This window comes from Ixodes scapularis, unplaced genomic scaffold (assembly GCF_016920785.2).
Source record: "Ixodes scapularis isolate PalLabHiFi unplaced genomic scaffold, ASM1692078v2 ptg001275l_1___fragment_2___debris__unscaffolded, whole genome shotgun sequence".
Taxonomy (NCBI): domain Eukaryota; kingdom Metazoa; phylum Arthropoda; class Arachnida; order Ixodida; family Ixodidae; genus Ixodes; species Ixodes scapularis.
The window spans coordinates 65,202-84,233 of NW_024610133.1; the positions used below are offsets into that span (position 1 = coordinate 65,202).

Here is a 19,032-nt window from a genome sequence, read left to right on the forward strand (position 1 = left end):
TTCTGTACATACTCCCTTGCACCCCCCAAAAAACTGGCGTGCGTAGGAGTTAATTCTGAGCTCCCATCCTCCAGAGTATAAAAACCTCCCAGAAGGGAATGCGCTAGAGGACACGCGATGTACTCCCATCTGGGGATATTTTCGTTTAGTGTGTACGGCGGTAACATCACGCACCCCCACTGCGCAGGCGCGGCGCCCCCGCCGGTTTCACGGCTTTCGTGACGAGGCATCTGCGTTGCTGTGCTTTTCGCGTTTTATTTCTTAGTTCGTGTCCGCTTTGACCTTGAGCGGCACGTGCTTGATGACGTATTTTTATGGCCATCTTTACGGCACAACGCTGACGCCGCCTTTTCGCGTAATGGGACATATAAGGCTTTCGCCTTGAAAACAAGGAAATCGATGAAATGTGTTGCAGATCGATGCGGGACACCTCTTGACCGCCTCCCTCATGGGCGCTCCGGCAGCTTTGGCCTTCTCCAAGCTGCTCTTCCCAGAGGTGGAGGAGAGCGAAACGAGCGTGTACAACATCCAGATGCCCGAAAGGCAAGCCTCTGCTATCCGTCGTACAAAGAACCAATGGCAGCGCTGTGTATTTTTCAATGCGGTGTGAAACTGAGGGAAGGGGGGGGGGGGAGCGATGGAGGAAGAGGTGGTGATAGGGCGCAGAAACACCGGACTGCCGATCTCTTATGCGAATGACCGCGGGTGGACGCAAAGGGTAGCTCCCGTTTCCTCTATTTGCTGCTCGAACGCCGAACGTGGCGTCCGGCGTCCGAATGCGACACACTAAGTGAGGAGCAGACGACGCCCTTGTCCGCTCCAATTAAAGGGAAGATGGGGCACTTCTACATTTGAGAAAAAACGCGTGAATTGCGTTCATTTGGCCTTTAGAATAACAGATATCAAAATTATATTTCAATGCTACGCGCCGGAAAACCATACGAGCAATTTCAAAATCAGGCTGAAGCCCCGCCTCCCTAGCCTTGGGCAGCCAAAACATCCGTCTATGACGTCACGTACAACGACTCTCTTTCGCGTTTTTCTCGCGTTTAACAATACTTACTCAGCAAATGGTTTAGGTATTCGGGTTCACGGGGTAGAAATACACAAGAATTCACTTCTAACTCATTTTTTCCAAGAAGCTCCGTAGCGAGGCTGTGGTTAGAGACGAATGCAGCTAATATTTGCGACTATCCACAAGTATTTTACAATAAAACTGCGAGGCTCATATGTCCCTCGCGCTCTCATCTTCTTTCCCTCGGTTTCTCGGCGTCTACGAATGTTCACGAAAATCAATCTTTACAATCAATTCGACACACCGCGAAATCGAAAGTCTCTTATATTGGACTGAATTACCATTTCAACATGGTTAGCTTAGGTGTACACACTTCTATTTGTGCGCAATTTTAACCATGTACACATTGAAGGCTGCGTACCGTCGTTTTGCAGTGTGTAATCAGTTTATATGTTCTTGGTATACTTTCATTGACTGTTCTATGACCGCACAAATGATAAATCGTATGTGTTTCAGTAATTTCATCTTATTTCGTTCAGTCTGGCATGGGTTGATTTAATTGCAAAGACACTGCACAATACATAAACAAAAAAAATAATTGCAATGACACTACAAAATACATAAACAAAAAAGTGAAGCAGTAATAAAAAAGTGAAGGCCGTTTACAATTCCCTGTAACGCCGGTTAGAGCGCAGCTCTTGAGGAGGAGAATGGAAACATACTAAGGGATAGGTGACTCCTTGAGGTCACATGACCTCAAAGGGGGTTGTGTGACGTAACCCCTCTGTGGTCACAGGGGAGGAAGTCACGTGACCCTTTGAGGTCCACTTGACCACCTCCCCCGAGGTCACGTGACCCCCTTCCACGGGACCTCAGGGGGTCACGTGACCTCGGGAAGGGGGTGGTCACGTGACCTGGGGGTCGCGTGACCTAAGGGGGGTCGGGTGACCTCAGGGGGTCACGTGGGCTAAGGGGGTCACGTGAACTCGGGGGGTCAGGTGACCACATGACCTAGGGGGTCACGTGACCTCACGGTTACGGCGATGCCGACGCCCACGGCGACGCCGCTCAAGCGGGAAACGGGCCCCTGAGAGCTGCGCTCTAAAAACAAAGTCGCTCTGGAGCAATTGTTTTATTGCGCAGCTTTTAGGAGCCCGTTTCCGGCTTGAGCGGCGTCGGCGTTGGCGTCGCCGTTGGCGTAATCGCGCTTTGCATGCAACTCAGGTTGCATGCATCCCACTTTGCATGCAACCCACCGGCGTCGGCGTAACCGCGCGTTGCATGCAACAAAGGTTGCGCATAGCCCAAGTCGCATGCAACCCGCATTGCATGCAACCCGCCGGAGTCGCCGGGTGGCAAGCAACCCGGCAACGCCCCTGAGGTCACGTGACCCCCGAGGTCACGTGACCCCCCGAGGTCATGTGACCCTCCCCCGAGGTCCCCTGACAACCCTCCCCGAGGACACATGACCCCTCCTCCTCCTTCTCAAGAGCTGCGCTCTAATTCGGCGTTTTAATGAGTTGTAAACGGCTTTAATTTTTTTTAATCGCATATTTAAAATGTTAAGAGTACTATTTGTTTTGTATTTCTGAATTGCCCGACGTGTCGCTGCGTAGCTTATAGAAGTTATTTTTCTATATCTGTGTTTTTGGACGGCCTGTAGTAATCGCTCTAGGCGGTCTACGTAATGGTTTTTAGTTATAGCTCTGCTTACCTGCGGTTATGATACTACTTAACGCAAAGTTTGAGATAGCATATAATAATTGTAGTAAGGTTAAGCTATTTGTAGGCAGTTTCTTGTCTGCCCCACTAAACTTAAGCAAATAAAAATAATTTTAAGTGAAGCAGCTTGATGTTTCAAAACAAGATTTAGCTTGCAGGCGGTTATAAAGGTTGTTGAAGATAAAACTAATCCCAAAGAAAATCGAAAGCTGCAATAAGCACAATACTTCGTTGCTAACCTGGTGCGTCGTACCAAAAACAGAAATAGAACGGAATTATTTCTGCTCGGGAAGAAACCGAAATATTTTAGGGTTTCACTCGGTTAAATGAACAAAATGAAGTCTACGTTAATTGGTAAACTTTTGACGCACTGAAAGTAAGTAAAAACTGCAAGTTTTCAATACGCAGACGTGCACGTGTACACCTGTATAAAGGGTAAACTTTGGGTCAAAATTTAGCCTAAACTAAACTGTGGGGCCAGATTTGTAACTTCTCTCAAAGGGGTGGAGGGGAGGTGTGCAGAACGTCACACGTGTTTCGGCCACTTCAACGCCGTTCGAGTGTCCGTCTAGCACTGCAGAGACTATTGTGAACAATCAGAAAAGCTCGCTCTTGCCGAAGAATAAAGAATTTCTTTCTCATGCATTCGAAGTATTAATCTGTGAGTGTGAGTGCTTCTGAACATGTTCTCAGCCACCCATCGAGGTTAATTTATAATTAAAGTTGTATATGGCGCATTCGTCCAAATTCAGCAGAAAAAAAGGAGAAATATATTCATTTGGACTATTTACAAAATAATATGCATGGAAATGACCGGGACCTATTAATCGATTAATTAATCAAAGAGTGAAAATTAATCGGGTTAAAACTTTTAATCGGCACAGCCTTAGCTGTAAGCGATCCCAAGGGTTCACAATACTGCACAACGCACTCGGTTACTCTAAACGCGTACTGTGAACCATTCTTTTTTCAAAGCTGGTTTGCGTATCTCTCGACTGTGTCGAAATGCTTGAAATGGTTTAGTATTGTTTTATTTTATTCTGCTTATTTTCGTCTCACCTACTCCCATTTAATATGCTCTAGGATGCGGGTGTTTCATCAAAACAACATACAGGCTGTTTTTTTTTTTTAAAGCGGGCAATATGATTTCTGCAAAAACTATGCATCGCACAGAAAAAGCGTTGCTGACGTAGTGATATGGGTCAAAGGGACTATTAAAAATATTAGCTTTCAGTATAATTAGATATTATCTCTTTATAATATTAAAAGGTGAAAGCCGTTTACAACTCCCTGTAACACCGAATTCGAGCGCAGCTCTTGAGGTGGAGGAGGGAAGGGTACTGGGGGGGGGGGGTGAAGGGACCTGGTGGGTCACGTGACGATGGCGATGATGTCATCAGTGACGTCACTGATGACGTCATCAGTGACAATGATGATGCAGACTCCGATGACGTCATCAGTGATGATGACGATGACGATGCGGAAGTCGGTGAAGTCGTCAGTGACGTCACTGATGACGTCATCTGTGATGATGACAATGACGATGCGGATGCTGGTGACGTCATCAGTGATGATGACGATGCGGATGCCGGTGAGGTCATCAGTGACGTCACTGATGACGTCATCAGTGATGATGACGATGACTATGCGGATGCCGGTGACGTCATCGGGTAGGTCACGTGACCTCGGCGGGGGGTCACGTGACCCTGGGAGGTGGTCGCGTGACCTCGGGGGGGTATCACGTGATTTTGGAGGGTCACGTGATCCCCAAAGTCACGTGACCTCGGCGGGGGGTCACGTGACCCTGGGGAGGGGTCACGTGACCTTGGTGGTCACGTGACCTTGGGATGACCTTGGGGGTCGCGTGACCTTGGTTCGACCTTGGTTACGCCGACGGCGACGCCGACGCCGACGCCGCTCAAGCCGGGAACGGGCCCCTAAGAGCTGCGCTCTAAAACGCTAACAATATACAAGGACAAAAAAGTGAAGGCGAACAGAACGAGCGCTCAGTCTCAACTGAATATTTATTTAAAAAAATGAAAGCCGCTTACAACTCCCTGTAACGCCGAATCAGAGCGCAGCTCTTGAGGAGGAGGAGGGAAGGGCACTGGGGGGGGTTAAACTAACCAGGGGGGGGTCACGTGACCTTGGGGGTCATGTGACCCCCAATGCCGATGATGTCATCACTGACGTCACTGATGACGTCATCAGTGACGATGACGATGCGGGTACCGATGACGTCATTAGTGACGTCACTGATGACTTCACCAGTGATGATGACGATGACGATGCGAATGTCGGTGACGTCATCAGTGACGTCGCTGATGACGTCATCAGTGATGATGACAATGACGATGCGGATGCCGGTCACGACATCAGTGACATCACTGATGACGTCATCAGTGATGGTGACGATGACGATGCGGATGTCGGTCACGTCATCAGTGAAGATGACGATGACGATGCGGATGCCGGTGACGTCATCAGTGATGATGACGATGACGATGTGGATGCCGGTGACGTCATCAGTGATGATGACGATGACGATGTGGATGCCGGTGACGTCATCAGTGATGATGACGATGACGATGTGGATGCCGGTGACGTCATCAGTGATGATGACGATGACGATGTGGATGCCGGTGACGTCATCAGTGATGATGACGATGACGATCCGGATTCCGGTGACGTCATCAGTGATGATGACGATGACGATGTGGATGCCGGTGATGCCATCAGTGATGATGACGATGACGATGTGGATGCCGGTGACGTCATTAGTGATGATGACGATGACGATGTGGATGCCGGTGACGTCATCAGTGATGATGACGATGACGATGCGGATGCCGGTGACGTCATCAGTGATGATGACGATGACGATGTGGATGCCAGTGATGCCATCAGTGATGATGACGATGACGATGTGGATGCCGGTGACGTCATCAGTGATGATGACGATGACGATGTGGATGCCGGTGACGTCATCAGTGATGATGACGATGACGATGTGGATGCCGGTGACGTCATCAGTGATGATGACGATGACGATGCGGATGCCGGTGACGTCATCAGTGATGATGACGATGACGATGTGGATGCCGGTGACGTCATCAGTGATGATGACGATGACGATGCGGATGCCGGTGACGTCATCAGTGATGATGACGATGACGATGTCGATGCCGGTGACGTCATCAGTGATGATGGCGATGACGATGTGGGTACCGGTGACGTCATCAGTGACGATGACGTCATCGGGGGGTCACGCGACATCGGCGGGGGTCACGTGACCTCGGGGGGTCACGTGACCTCGAGGAGGGGGTCACGCGACCTCAGGGGAGTTACGTGACTTTGGGGGGTCACGTGACCCCCCACGAGGTCACGTGACCCCGGTGGGGGACTCGCGCGGTGCATTATGGGACATTTCCCATGATGCACCGCGCGGTTACGCCGACGGCGACGGCGACGGCGACGGCGACGCCGCTCAAGCCGGGAACGGGCCCCTAAGAGCTGCGCTCTAAAAATGAAAGCCGCTTACAACTCCCTGTAACGCCGAATTAGAGCGCAGCTCTTGAGGAGGAGGAGGAGGGAAGGGCACTGGGGGGGGGGGGTTAAACTAACCAGGGAGGGGGTCATGGACCTTGGGGGTCACGTGACCCCCAATGCCGATGATGTCATCACTGACGTCACTGATGACGTCATCAGTGACGATGGCGATGCGGTTACCGATGACGTCATTAGTGACGTCACTGATGACTTCACCAGTGATGATGACGATGACGATGCGAATGTCGGTGACGTCATCAGTGACGTCGCTGATGACGTCATCAGTGATGATGACGATGACGATGCGGATGCCTGTCACGACATCAGTGACGTCACTGATGACGTCATCAGTGATGATGACGATGACGATGCGGATGTCGGTAACGTCATCAGTGATGATGACGATGACGATGCGGATGCCGGTGACGTCATCAGTGATGATGACGATGACGATGTGGATGCCGGTGACGTCATCAGTGATGATGACGATGACGATGTGGATGCCGGTGACGTCATCAGTGATGAAGACGATGACGATGTGGATGCCGGTGACGTCATCAGTGATGATGACGATGACCATGTGGATGCCAGTGACGTCATCAGTGATGATGACGATGACGATGCGGATGCCGGTGACGTCATCAGTGATGACGATGACGATGTGGATGCCGGTGACGTCATCAGTGATGATGACGATGACGATGTGGATGCCGGTGACGTCATCAGTGATGATGACGATGACGATGTGGATGCTGGTGACGTCATCAGTGATGATGACGATGACGATGCAGATGCCGGTGACGTCATCAGTGACGATGACGATGTCGATGCCGGTGACGTCATCAGTGATGATGCCGATGACGATGTGGATGCCGGTGACGTCATCAGTGACAATGACGTCATCGGGGGGTCACGCGACATCGGCGGGGGTCACGTGACCTCGGGGGGTCACGTGACCTCGAGGAGGGGGTCACGTGACCTCAAGGAGGGGGTCACGTGACCTCAGGGGAGTCACGTGACTTCGGGGGGTCACGTGACCTCGGGGGGGTCACGTGACCCCCCACAAGGTCACGTGACCCCGGTGGGGGACTCGCGCGGTGCATTATGGGACATTTCCCATGATGCACCGCGCGGTTACGCCGACGGCGACGCCGACGGCGACGGCGACGGCGACGGCGACGCCGCTCAAGCCGGGAACGGGCCCCTAAGAGCTGCGCTCTAAAACAACTGAAGCAAACAAAGACCGATAAAAATACATTGAATCACCCAGTGACGTCACTCATTACCACGTGTTAATAAAATCACCCTCCTTTTGATGAAGAAAAATTGGCGGCTGGCTGCCGCAGCCTTCAGTGCTCTCTTTTTTTATAGCATGCGCTTTTAGCACTTTAATATTTTAAGTCATAAGCCAACTCGCCCGTTTCGACACTTTAGATATTATATTGTCATGAAGGAAGAAGAAGTTCGGTGGCTCCGGACAGATCAGGAAGTGAGGAGGTAGAAGTGAAGACATCCTGATAACTGCCACTTTTCAAATGCTTCCCATCCCTCTTGTACATTAAATCATTTCATTTATCACCGTGACATTTTGGTGGAGGTGCGAAGCCATCCCCCTGACCTCTTCTACACCACACTGGAACTCCGGAACCGACAGCTACCGACTTCAGTCCAGATGTCTACGTCGAACACCCCACCCGAGGAAACTCCTCCTTCGCCATCACCGGCCCTTGTACTCTCAAAACCGCGTGACCCAGGAAACTTCAGCGGATCCGGTGAGCAAGATGTCGAGGAATGGCTACTACTTTATGAGCGCATCAGCACGCACAACCGGTGGGACCCAACCATCATGCTCGCCAACGTGATTTTTTACCTCAAAGATACAGCCCGAACCTGGTTTTTAACGCATGAAGAAGGCATCACCTCGTGGGACACGTGCAAAGAACAACTCCAACACCTTTTTGGCGACCCGATCGGACGAAAGCTCTCGGCTAAGCGGAAGCTTGCTTCGCGCGTGCAGACACCCACAGAATCATACATAGCGTACATCCAAGACATCCTTTCGCTCTGCCAAAAAGCTGACCCCAACATGCCTGACTCTGAAAGAGTGCCTCACATCTTGAAAGGCATTGCAGATGATGCATTTCAACTTTTAGTTTTCAAGGATTGCGCAACAGCAGATGCAGTTATCAAGGAGTGCCGTCGATTCGAAGAGGCGAAAAAACGTCGCATCACAGCGAATTTCATCCGCCTCCCGAACACAGCACCAACATCATCATGTGAGGACCCAACTTCTCAGAGTCATCATATAGCAAAAATTGTCCGACGTGAACTTGAAGCAATGTCGCCTTCCAGTTCTCTACATGCACCTGCTGAACCGGAACCCGCCGTGCCCATATCAACTGTGCAAGCTATTGTAAGAGAAGAAATGAATAAGTTTCACGCACCGACATACACAACCGGGCGCCGCTTCCCTCTTGTCCACCAGACTCCTAACTCCCCTCCCCCTGGCAACTTCTCGTACCGACGTGACCCCGCAGCCTGGAGGACACCTGATAATCGACCTATATGCTTCCATTGCAGCGGCGTGGGTCATATCCAACGCTACTGTCGAAACCGGTCGAGCAACGGCCTCCGATCGTCCGAGTCGAATGGTTATCGTCCCTCCTTTGACGGCCGATTCCGTGGCCGTCCAGGTTCAACACGTTCAGACGACAACCAATACACTATGGCCTCCCGCAACTGCCGTTCTCCGTCCCCACTCCGCCGCCAGTCATTGTCCCCCGCGCACCGCCGCTACATGTCGCCGACCCGTGACCACGCAGCATCGGAAAACTAACCAATGCAGCTTTTCGAGGTAAGGCTGCATCGATGTCATTGACCCGAAACCCTCTCAACAAACACTCCTTAACAGTTCATAATCAGCTTCGTGTATCTATCGACGGAATTGCCATATATGCTCTCATCGACACCGGTGCTGCTATTTCTATAATGAGAGAGGATCTACGACAAAGACTTCATAAAGTCTTAACGCCGCCAGACTCTACATCTCTACGCGGCGCAGATGGTCATCTCATATCTTCTCTTGGCATGTGCGGTGCACGTATTGCCCTAGAAGACAAGAAAACGTTCGTCCTTTTCACCGTCATTCAAACTTGTCCCCACGCTTTGATTCTCGGATGGGATTTTCTCTCCGCCCACGCCGCTCTCATTGACTGCGCCACAGAAAATATTGAACTCGACGTATCATCCCCAGGCGAGCCCCAGCCGGTAGTTTTAAAGCTATGTTCAGTCGAAACATGCCGAATTCCACCTCTTCTAGCGGTTCCCGTTAAGGTGTCATCAAATAGCCCTCTTGTGGACGGAGATTATATAGTGTCTCCAAGTATGGACGTATTATTCACCAAGCAACTCAGTGTGGCCCACTCCATCGTTTCCGTCCTCAATGGTTCCACTTCCCTCTGGGTCGTTAACATTTCCCAGAACCCACAACTTCTTGCAAGTGGAACTTCTCTTGCCATCACATCGCCGTTGTTCTCCGGAACACTATCTGTTAATGCAGTGGATCAGCAACATGATCGCCCAGGTTCGCCACCAATCTCCGACCTTAACAAAATAACGGCTATGATTGACTCTGGACTGGATACCACACGGAAACATCAGATACAAAACCTTTTGCTCAGATACCGCGACGTTTTCGATTTGGGAAGTCGCCCTCTAGGACGAACGACGGCGATTAAACACCAGATTAACACCGGAACACATCCACCTCTACATCGGAGCCCTTACCGCGTTTCCCGGAGTGAACGGCGAATAATCCAAACAGAGGTCGATAAAATGATTGCACAAGACATTGTACAACCATCCTCAAGTCCTTGGTCATCCCCAGTCGTTTTAGTTAAAAAGAAAGACGGGTCCTGGCGTTTCTGTGTAGACTATCGTCAGCTAAACAAGATCACAAAAAGAGATGTGTATCTATTACCTCGAATTGATGATACCTTGGACTCCCTACATGGTGCAAACTACTTCTCCACTATCGACCTTCGGTCCGGATACTGGCAAATCAGCGTGGACGACTCAGACAGAGAAAAAACGGCTTTCATCACGCCAGACGGGCTTTACGAGTTTAAAGTCATGCCCTTTGGGTTGTGCAACGCCCCGGCCACTTTTGAAAGAATGATAGACCGACTTCTAAAACCCCTAAGGTGGACAACTTGTCTATGTTACTTGGACGATGTGATCATTTTTTCTGACTCCTTCTCATCTCACCTCGAGCGCCTAGATCACGTCTTGAACATTTTCAAGCAAGCAAATCTTCAGCTAAATTCGTCAAAATGTCATTTCGCTGCCTCCGAACTCAAAATTTTGGGTCACCTAGTCAACATGCACGGCATCCAACCAGATCCAGATAAGACAAAGGCAGTCCAGGAATTTCCCACACCACAGTCTCCAAAGGATGTCCGAAGCTTCCTTGGACTGTGCTCATACTTTCGACGCTTCATCTACCAATTCGCCCACATTGCTAAACCTTTGACGCAACTCCTCAAGAAGAACCAGCCCTTCCTATGGAAAACAGAACAGGACGTCGCTTTTACTCGTTTAAAGGACGCTTTAACCACCAGTCCCATTTTGGGGCACTTCGATGACTCTGCTCCAACTGAACTGCGCACGGATGCCAGTGGTCATGGCATCGGAGCTATACTAGCCCAGCAGCAGTCGGGACAGGAGTGCATAATAGCTTACGCCAGCCGTACTCTTTCCCCAGCAGAGCAAAATTACACAATAACCGAGCGTGAGTGCCTTGCGGTCATATGGTCGATCGCAAAATTTCGCCCATACTTATTTGGCAGGCAGTTCTCTGTGATCACTGATCATCATGCCCTCTGCTGGCTCTCCTCCTTGAGAGATCCCATCGGCCGCCTTGGACGCTGGGCCTTACGTCTCCAGGAATATGATTTCAAAGTCATCTACAAGTCCGGAAAACTTCATCGCGATGCTGACTGCCTATCTCGTCATCCCGTAGGCCCTGTTGACCAAACCGCTGACAACTCGGATATTCCTATTCTTCACGTCTCTCATTGGCCTAACATCGCAGACGAACAACGCCGTGACCTCTTTCTGAAAAAAATCATAGAAGCAGTGACCACCGATGCCAACTCGCCATCATCCAGATATTACACGATCCAGAACCATATACTTTATAGACACAACTTTCGACAAGAAGGTCCATCTTTACTTTTGGTAATTCCAAAACACCTACAAAGTACGGTTCTCGATGAACTCCACGACGCACCATCCGCCGGTCATATGGGTGTCCTTCGAACTTACGCACGCGTAAAGCAGCGATTTTACTGGCCCGACATGTACAGGACCGTCAAACGTTACATCTCATCCTGTGACTCCTGCCAGCGCCGCAAAACTCCACCCTTACGACCCGCTGGCCTTCTACACCCACTCACTCCCCCAGCTTCCCCGTTTGACCGAGTAGGAATTGACCTTCTTGGTCCGTTCCCAACTTCCTCGCTGGACAATCGCTGGATAGCGGTTGCCATTGACTACGCTACCCGCTATGCAATCACCAAGCCATTGTACAGCAGTACAGCCGTGGATGTAGCGCAATTTATTTTAGAGGAAGTAATTCTGAAATACGGTGCCCCTCGACAACTTCTATCTGACCGTGGCCGCCCCTTTGTGTCCCGAATTGTTGCCGAAATATTGAACCTCTGTTCTGTCGTTCACAAGAAAACTACGGCATACCATCCACAAACTAACGGACTTGTCGAACGCATTAATAGGACATTGGCAGATATGCTCGCTATGTATATTTCCGCAGACCATCGTAACTGGGATTCCGTTCTTCCTTTCATCACATTCGCCTATAATTCGTCCCGCCATGACACAACAGGATTTTCACCATATTATCTACTCTTCTCTCGGGAACCAAATTTGATCATTGACACTCTTCTTCCAGTTCCAACTAATGCCGAACTCACCGACCACACCACACAAGCCATATGTCGAGCCGAAGAAGCGCGTCAACTTGCACGCCTTCGAACTCTGGACTCACAACAACACCAATCTGTTCGATACAACGAATCCCACAGGTCTGCCTACTATTCCCCGGGCGACCTTGTCCTGGTATGGACACCTAAGAGACATGTGGGCCTGGCACAAAAATTACTTCCACGCTACTCCGGGCCATACCGCGTCCTCGCCCGAAGAAGTGACCTCACCTACCTTGTTCAGCCCGTACAACCACCACAAAACTCACGCCAATCTTCAGCCGACACCGTCCATATAACAAGACTAAAACCATACCTACTACCACCAAACGGCGAGACGCCGCTTTCACCCGGAGGGGGGTAATGTCATGAAGGAAGAAGAAGTTCGGTGGCTCCGGACAGATCAGGAAGTGAGGAGGTAGAAGTGAAGACATCCTGATAACTGCCACTTTTCAAATGCTTCCCATCCCTCTTGTACATTAAATCATTTCATTTATCACCGTGACAATATTTTTTTAGTAATTAAAATTTTAATTATGAACTTCAAAGGAGAGTTTCTGCAAGAAGAATTTGGTACGCCTGTATAAAAATATATGAGCCCATATGGTTACCTGTTTTCAGTGATGAGAAAAACGTCCTGGAGGCTCCTTCCAACGCAGCAGTTGTTGGGCTTCTCATAATCGGGAACATTGTGGCCAACCTCGTCAGCTTTCTCGCCTTCATGGCTTTCCTGAACAGTTTACTGAGCTGGGCTGGACCAGTCATCAACATGGATTTCATCACCTCGGAGGTGTGTAAAGATCGAAAACACTTCAATCTTTAGGCATTTTGTTGATATGAGTTTAAAGTGATATTGAAGTGAAGCTTCTGTTTCGGCTGCGGATGCAGGTACGTGTTCAATGGGGTCTTATGGGCGCTAGAACTTTATGAAGCAGGCACCTTAAGGCAGCAGCGCCTAATAAAGGAATGGGGAAATAATCTGCCAGATCAACATGATCAGATTCAAAATATGAAAATGATATCTCGTCCATTATATTAACACCCGCAGCTTTCAAAGAGTGCTTTGAAACAAACGATGATGAAAAGGGTATCTCAGGGCAACACGGCGATGGAAGTCCCTGGTTGATCACGCCCCTGATAGTTGAACATTTTACAACAGTGTACTTGTCTGCTAGGTCAGAGCCAAGCGACGAATATAGAATTACTTCACGTGTGACGGAAAAATTAACAATGCAATCTTTTTGTGCCTCTAGGTACATGGATCTTAAAAGCACTTTTTCAAAAAAACAAAAAAAAATAAAAACACTTGTCAACAAGTTTTGAATATTTTATGCTATCGTAAATCACGCTAACAAGGGACAAAATCAAGAGGTCTTCAGTATTTATACTTATAAATAATTCTACTTAGCATTACGAAAATGTGACTATGCATATATATCGATGGGTTACTTGAATGTAGACCTCTAATTATGTGAATTATTCACTCAGTTGACTCACTGGTGCCTGTTTTTAAGACAAATTGTTCAACATGTAAAGTTTTTACAACATAACTCAAGAGCATTGAAAAAAACAAATAAAGAAGAGCTATCCACTGATCTGAATATATCCCAAGGCGAAACCAAAAATCTATCAATATTTGATATAATGCACTGCACTAATATTGTAAAAGTTAAACTTGAGATACTTAAATTGTGTCTCATAAAAAAAAGCGGTCTTTTTTATGTGCCCGAAAACCTTTCAGACTTCGAATAGGAAATCGTCAAATAGTCAAAACAACTGGGTTTAGTGTTTCTGTATCATAGTTTCGGTTGTGACTCTGCTGGCAGCGTCTTCTGCTCGCAGCGATAGGCAGCACAGCACGCACGCAGGAAACCATTTTCCCGGTGTGCCGGCGCCCTTTTCCCCCGCCCTCATCACCTCCTAGCTTTGGGTCGCAGCAACATTCGGCGGCAACGCAACGGCGTTTCAGAGCGGAGGGGCGAAGGCAATAAAGAAATTCGACTTGCAGGACCCCTCAATAGTTGACGACACTCCACTACCACGGATCGCGAGGAAACTTAAAATTCGGCATTTGGAAATACTTTTGTAATGTCCAGGCATCGTTTTCAATTGTTTCGGATAATAAGAAAAAAATATTATTTTGACGTGTCAGTGCCCCTTTAGGATATTTTCTTCCTGAAATAGAAGGGCTCCAGACTCCTGACACCTGACAGCAAGCTAATTTAACAGCTTAGCACCAATTGTGAGCATTGCTGTACATGTTAGTAACAGAATTATCTGTTCAAAATGCATGGTTTAGCAATGAGGAGGATGAATCTGGTCCTCACCTCTCCCACCTGAACGTGCTCGAAGTGCAAGATTTTGTTGAGACCAGGAACGTGCAGGGAGTACATCAGGTACTTTGCGCAGTAACCAGGGGAGTCGCACCCCCCGTCGCCGGCAAGATCAAGGGGCTGGTCGTGGAGCTCCTCCAACAGCTTGCCCTGCTCGTCCATCCACACCTGTGGAAGACAATACTAGAATGTTTGATACTGGCCAAAGGACTGTGGTGAAACACTGCATTTAAATGTAAAAGCATGTAAGATATAGCTGATGGTGTCAATGTGTGCATACATTAGCATGTGACATATATGCACCATGGTAGTAATCGTTCCTAACTGTTCTTGCCCAGAAAGATCAATTTTGTGGTGTGAAACATGCACTTGAGAAGGTAAGCAACCAACTGGAAAGCCGCTACAGTAGAGGTCTGCGTGGGCCAATATTTAAAAGCCTGGCCCAGCCCTTGCTCCCGGTCACTTGGGCCCGGAACCACCCGTGGTCCACTATTGATTTCCAAGTCGGCCCAACCCGGCCCGACGCTAATTTTCATGGGCTTGCTGAGGCCCCATCTATTTTAGCCCAGTGTGAATAGCTCACAAATTACATGGCATGGCAGCTGGCTTGACACTACTACAGATATGTTGATTACGATACCCAAAAGTCAATGCAGTAAACATATGTTGTTTCTTTTGTTTTTTTATTTTATTGTTTTTGCTGCTATCATTAGTTGGACCATTCTGCAGGCCTAGGCAGCTCGTTAGGAAACATCACCCCAATCGTCCCTTTCTGCAACCAAACCCGAGCGGAAAGGACAGAAACAAAAAAATGACAAGCACCAGTAAACAGAACCACATGTCGAAGTTGAAAAGGAAGAGAAACGTCGCGAATGGTTTGGACGAAAGACGGACAAATTTCTAAATTGCCCACTTTCCCTGAGTACAAACGAAAAGAAAAAAAAATGTTTCCATCTTTTGTAGTGGTTTGCAAGAAATTGTTTAGGATAAGCACCCTTCAGGGGAACCTCTTGACCCATATAGTGGATGCACACACTCATATGTACGGATGGTTTACGCCTGCAAGGTTGCATATTGTGCAGGCGAGGTGCATATGTGTGCGTGCTGATGTGAATAAGTGATCGTACGCAGCGGTGCCGCCTGTGACGAAAAGAAACGCCGTACCTCTAGTGCTTTGGAAAGGCATCCTCTGCAGCGGCTGCACAAACCGAACCGTACAAAAACATGCTGAACCGAAATTTTGGGTGGAAATTCTTGGCCGCAATGGTATACATAGCATATCCTTTTCGCCTAAATGACGTTGTTTTGAGCGAGAAGGCGTATAAAATTGAATAAACACGAAAAATACAATTTTACGCGACCCCTGGTGAGCGTCGAGGAAAGCTCGCCTCGTGACGTGCGCATTCTCATTCGCCTCAAGAGACAGACGGAGCCAAGCCAAGCCAGGCGCTAAGCCGGGTGGCGTTTGTTATTGTTAGTATCAGCCGCTTTGAGAACAGCCGCCGAGCGAAGAATCAAGGCCAACGAACGAGGAGAATGCGCGGAGGCACCAGGGGCACTGGGGGCGCCAAGAGTGCGCACGTCAGTTTTGTTACGCCTGCTCTCAGAAGGACTCGCTCGCTCGGCCGAGGATTCGCTCTTAATTCAAAGAAATACAATAATTCGGGCCCCATCCGTCTGATTGAATATCATTTTTAGGTACAATACCATCCCGTGAAGCCCGGTCGAGCAATAATTATGAGATTTCAAATATCGGTTCAGCATCCCTTTCAGCATTTGAGTCTGCCCTACTATGGTTCCTCTCACAACCCCCAAACTTCCAAAACACACTTCTGCTAAAAAAATGAAAAAGTAATGGCTGGCTTGGCCCATTTCGGCCCGCCTTGTAGACTTGAATGTAAGGCCCGTACCCGGCCCGGGCCCTTCATGAAAGTAGCCAAGAAACCTGAGCCCGGCCCACAAGCTGGGCTGACCCGTACCTGTGCAGCTCTCTACCCTACAGGGGCAGCTGATTTGATGTAATGCAAGTCATATATAAGTAGAGCACACCACAATTGCAAGGCGATGCTGATGCTACAAAATATGACTGAAATCAAAATAGCTACACAGCGCGACCCTGTTAGCACGAACAACGGATCGGTAGGTTTTTTTTTTGTTTTTCCTCTTAGAACTGAAAAGTTGTATGTAGTCCAAACTACTAGTGCGGTGGAATTTGGGGCATTAACTTGGGACATGAAATTGGGTGCAGCCAATACAATTTCGAAGTAAAGTGAAAAGAGGTACCGATGCTGCGTTTGCATTTTTACAGTGTGGAATCGGTGTTGTGTTCACACTTACGACATGACGCAATGTGCATGTTCGCTCTAATTTAGGCCTCATCCAAGGGGAAAACCACTCTTACTCGACAAAGCCATCTTTGCTGAATGGCTCATACGGGGGGTCGTCCTCGTCCTTCTCTTCCTCCTCCTCTTCCTCTTCGTCGTCATCCTCCTCCTCCTCGTGTGAATGACTTGGGACTGGGCTAGTGGCAGGTGTCAGGATGGTCCCTTGTGGTGGCATTTGAGGGGCAGTGGTGGTGGCCGTGGTGGTTGTGGGGAAGGAGGCAGATACAGCAGCAGTGGTGGTGGTACTGATGCTGGCAGTGGCGCTGCAACTGCCAGGTAGCTCCAAAGCTTCTGTCTGAACGTGGTGGCTAGTGACGCCTCTGGCATAGGAGTTTGCCTGCGTGCCTAAAGGGAGAAAAGATGTTCACATATCCGGTTCCTCATATGCTCGGCTCAGTACAAGCTTCTGCAAAATGACATTCTGGCATGCACTACATTTTGTACATCTGATATTACAATTAACAGCAATCTAGATCTAGAAAGTAAAATACAACGAAAAAAACAAATACGACGAAGATTAACCAGGGCTGTGAGTCTGTATCGAATGTATTTTACGATGTGACGCCGAGCACGCGAATATAGGAGGGGTCTTTTTCATCCCTACCGACTGATCTTTTTCCCAGCCTTGGATCCGTTCCCACAGAACTGTCTTTCAAAACAGCCGGGGTCGGAACCTTCGGCTTCTCTTGCAGGTCGGCCTGAACCGCTGCATCGCTTGTCGTCGGTCGGTGACGGCAATGGCAGTCGTGCTCACAAGGTGCATTCCCTTTGAAGCCCAGCTCCTCAATCGGGTCATCGTCCTGCGCAATCGGAAAAGTTTCGTAAACCTCTGCTCTAAAGATTCCGAATGCCCATGTCTACCGTTCACTGAAATAAGAGCGCCACTTACAAGAAGTTTTCGGCGTTTTGACGTTGGGTCCTCCATTGAAGGGATGTTACGCTTCACAGTGGGGGGAAGTCGAAGAGAAGGAACTGCGTCGGACTTGAGAAGAGCTCTCTTCACAGTCTGCCCGGCATCCCGAAGGACGCTTCCTATACGCCGGTAATCGCGGTCGCCGTCGAAGTGTTCGGAGCACACGCGCACCCCTGCCTGACCGGGATCCTCTCTATCGATGCGCTGACACCACTCAGCTGTGAGACGTTCCTCACCCGGCAAACGATGGAACTGAATGTTTTTGAATTTGATCATAGCAGCGGTTAGACACCGGTTGGGACAACGCGGAACACCGCACGCGCTCGGCATCGTCGATGTGATCGAGGCAACGTGGGTGCCGAAGTCGAACACGAGACACCAGAAAAAGATGGTGCGACCAAGCCTGGAAGTCCACACGCGGACGGTTTTTGTGGAACCCGAGTAGATGGCGCCACTGAAACTCGAAAGACTACATTTTCTTTGATAATACTATACTTAGACGCGTTTATTTACACTGAAGCGGTAAAATTTATCAAAAGTAATCCTTATATTTCGCTCGTAATTGCACAACTTTGATTTATTTTGAAATCTTTTTCACAATTTTCACTAACTCTCCGCTGACAACAGTGGGTGTCATGCAACAGCGTGCTGCCGAACGACGTCACTCGGTGGTTCCTTCAGCTGCCGCTCGTGGCTGTAGAGGGGGGTAGAACAACGATTTTCGCTGTGCGATTACGCGGCGAATTCACAACATTTCGAAGGAAAGAGATCTTTTCTCTATCCTCCGGGACACGATAAACAAGGTAAAAGTTGCAAGAGACAATCTCTTTCAATCTGAAAATCATTGCACCGCCCCTTTAATAAGAAGTTTTAACTTGAAATGATGAACAGGCCTATTGCAGTTCGTTTTCAGAAGGTCACCTGCAGACGTCTCCAATCGTTCATGTGCTCACGTCCGCTGACATGTTGCAAGTGATGGCTAAGAGGAAATGGAGGGAGGTACTTCCTTCTAGAGCTTCAAACCCAAAGGGAGAGGAAATCAAGCATTGTTCCGATCCACCACTCGGACGAGCGAGCGCTGGCACTCCCTCGAGCAACGAAGATAGATCCTGTTGGC

The 19,032-nt window shown here is 49.0% G+C and overlaps 2 protein-coding genes across 2 annotated transcripts; one reads left to right on the plus strand and one right to left on the minus strand.

Moving 5' to 3' along the window:
- Positions 1-7,897: 7,897 nt before the first annotated feature.
- Positions 7,898-13,108, plus strand: LOC115309814. Its single transcript, XM_040223477.3, has 2 exons — positions 7,898-8,803; positions 12,907-13,108. The coding sequence occupies exons 1-2, from the start codon at positions 7,959-7,961 to the stop codon at positions 13,106-13,108; spliced, it is 1,047 nt and encodes a 348-aa protein (XP_040079411.1). The 5' UTR covers positions 7,898-7,958.
- Positions 13,109-14,502: 1,394 nt separating this feature from the next.
- On the minus strand, positions 14,503-18,245 carry LOC115319761. Its single transcript, XM_040223478.1, has 5 exons — positions 17,892-18,245; positions 17,607-17,802; positions 17,136-17,347; positions 14,613-14,786; positions 14,503-14,562 (listed from the first exon to the last, which is right to left on the minus strand). Exons 1-5 carry the CDS (start codon positions 18,243-18,245, stop codon positions 14,503-14,505), a joined length of 996 nt encoding a protein of 331 aa, XP_040079412.1.
- Positions 18,246-19,032: the final 787 nt, after the last annotated feature.

Bases quoted from the DNA above. Each gene is read 5' to 3' on its own strand.
- LOC115319761 (XM_040223478.1), bottom strand. From the start codon at position 18,245: ATGCCGAGCGCGTGCGGTGTTCCGCGTTGTCCCAACCGGTGTCTAACC. The intron at 17,348-17,606 runs GTAGGGATGAAA...TTCTCCCTTTAG, and splicing joins GCTGGGAAAAAGATCAGTCG to GCACGCAGGCAAACTCCTAT. The intron at 14,563-14,612 runs GTGAGGACCAGA...CATTTTGAACAG, and splicing joins AGCACGTTCAGGTGGGAGAG to ATAATTCTGTTACTAACATG.
- LOC115309814 (XM_040223477.3), top strand. From the start codon at position 7,959: ATGTCTACGTCGAACACCCCACCCGAGGAAACTCCTCCTTCGCCATCA. The intron at 8,804-12,906 runs GTACCGACGTGA...ACCTGTTTTCAG, and splicing joins CCTCCCCCTGGCAACTTCTC to TGATGAGAAAAACGTCCTGG.